At 36.0% G+C, this 2,195-nt stretch overlaps 1 protein-coding gene across 1 annotated transcript in view; it reads left to right on the top strand.

Moving 5' to 3' along the window:
- daam2 (dishevelled associated activator of morphogenesis 2) overlaps window positions 1–2,195 on the top strand; it is a 94,829-nt gene that overhangs the window by 70,993 nt on the left and 21,641 nt on the right. The window contains exons 12-13 of the mRNA XM_014010227.1: window positions 1,258–1,316; window positions 1,402–1,586. Coding sequence (XP_013865681.1) covers window positions 1,258–1,316; window positions 1,402–1,586 — 244 coding nt within the window. The remainder of the gene's footprint in view (window positions 1–1,257; window positions 1,317–1,401; window positions 1,587–2,195) is intronic.

The following is a 2,195-nucleotide window of genomic DNA, read 5'->3' as shown; positions in this document are numbered from 1 at the left end:
ACATACATACATACATACATACATACATACGTACACACACTCATACCCATACATACATATAAATACATACTGTAGATATACACACAGAGACATATATACAAACTCAGTGACCAGTCAGAACTCTATATTGACACATGGTAATGCTAATGTAGTAAGTATAAGAAGATTACTTACCACTAATTATTTTTATTAAAAAATAAATAATTGAAGCCATGGTAAAGTTTAAGTTACAGCAACTTGTAGTGAAGTTCAGTAATTAGGATTTATAGTTGTTAGAATCTATAATGTTAAGTGGCTGCAAACTATAATAGAATAAGGGAAATATGAGATTCATAGTTTGTACAACAYAAAGTTTGAAGTTACTGCTACTTTCATGTGAAGTAGAAGACTCAGCATTCAAAGTTCTTACAACCTAAAACCATAAGTTCCTATAACTTTTGGTTGACTTACAAAAATGTGGAAATCAAAGTTTGGCCAACTCAAGAGCAAAACTTAAATAGATAAGTTAAAGATGCCCTGAAGTTTGTTGCCTTACAATTTTGAGTTCTGCCAACTTTTCTTTTTTCCTTTTTTTTTTACAGTTGAGGAACTAACCTTTGTGAATTGATAGAAAACAGTAAAAGTTGAATTATTATCACAATAAAGTCATTTCTGGAGTTCTTTACTGACATTTTCTTTCATTCATTTAAAATTTTCTATCTAATCTAATTTGTGTCTAAATCTTTCTGTTCTCTCAACTCCAGCCAGAGCTACCGCCAGTGCTCCAGGTTTCACTTTCCARTTTTTCATCACCTCAAATATATATTTTTAAAACATCCCATTTCTAATCGTTCRTTTTGTTCAACTCAGACCTCTGTTTATTCAGCTCGTTTTATTTTTACGCATAAACCCAGTTTAACCGCCAACCCCTCAAGCTAAGCCAAGTCCCAAAATGCAATAACCAGTCAAATATAACCGATTTCAGCCCAGCAAGACTTATTTCAGCACTAATGTTGTCCTTCGGAGCTTAAACGAGCAAACTGCAGCAACTCAGTCAATGCTTGTGATCAATCTGAGTCCCCCTCACAAAAAGGAAGTGGAGGATTAGTGTCACTGATCAATGGGTTTACCAATCCAGTGATTAAATTCCCTCAGAATGTTGCAGCTTGACTCTGTTGGAGTGCAGTTGACCCCTGTCTGTGAGCTTTTCATGGTGTGCTTTGGATCCTTCGGTTTGTGTGTGTGTGTGTGTTTGCTTATTTTTGTTTTTCTTCACAGGCTGGTCAATGAAAATGAGGTCAAACTGTGGCGAGAGCAGGCGGAAAAATTCAGGAAAGGTAAAAAAAATTTTTTTTCTAATCTTGTTAATTCCTACATTTGAAATCCACATCATGCAAATGTTTTATGTTTTGTTACCTCTAGAACATGCAGAGCTGCTAGCTAAACTGGAGAGGAAAGAGCGGGAATGCGAGACAAAGACCCAGGAGAAGGAAGACATGATGAAGACTCTGAACAAGATGAAGGACAAGCTCCAGCGGGAGGGTGTGGAGCTGCGGTCKGCCAGGGAGCAAGTGATGGACTTGTCGTCTCGCATCAACGACATCGCTGTGAGCAGTGCTGAGACTTTGCATCTTTTTAGTTGGTCGATAACTGCAGTTGTTTTGATTTTAGAATTAGAATCAGATTCAAATTCAGAATCTCTTTGTCATTCAAACATAACATCAGAGATGCACTGTGGAACAAAGTTACGATGCATTTTAGCGCACAACATAAACAACTTGATGAACTATAATGAATGTAAAGGTAGAAATGCTAAATTAAACAAAGTAAAATATGTTTGGCGTATAAAAACAGAAAAAAATATAAGAATGAAAATAAAATAAGAGTGGGGTAGAATCAAGATCGAGGTGTAGGTGGTATAAATAGAAAAATGTATAATAAGATGCATACATTTGCATTTTTGCAATATATAACAGTATGTGTGCAAAAACAATGACCAGGTAGATGAGCTACTGTTGTATTGTTGGTTTCAAAGTTTTTCAAGAGTCAGGAAATGTTTTGGTCAGCATCTGTGCAATGAAAAATCCGAGCCAGTAGATGAGATTGTATTTCAGACATGGATATGCAGTGTTCATAAGTCTGATGGCGGTCCGGAAGAAGCTGTCACAGAATCTTACTGTTCTTTTTCTCAATCACCGAACTGGGATGTTATTTAT

Source organism: Austrofundulus limnaeus, unplaced genomic scaffold (assembly GCF_001266775.1).
Source record: "Austrofundulus limnaeus strain Quisiro unplaced genomic scaffold, Austrofundulus_limnaeus-1.0 Scaffold2, whole genome shotgun sequence".
NCBI lineage: Eukaryota > Metazoa > Chordata > Actinopteri > Cyprinodontiformes > Rivulidae > Austrofundulus > Austrofundulus limnaeus.
The sequence above is the reverse complement of the archived record's forward strand: the minus strand, read 5'-3'. Positions and strand labels throughout refer to the sequence as shown.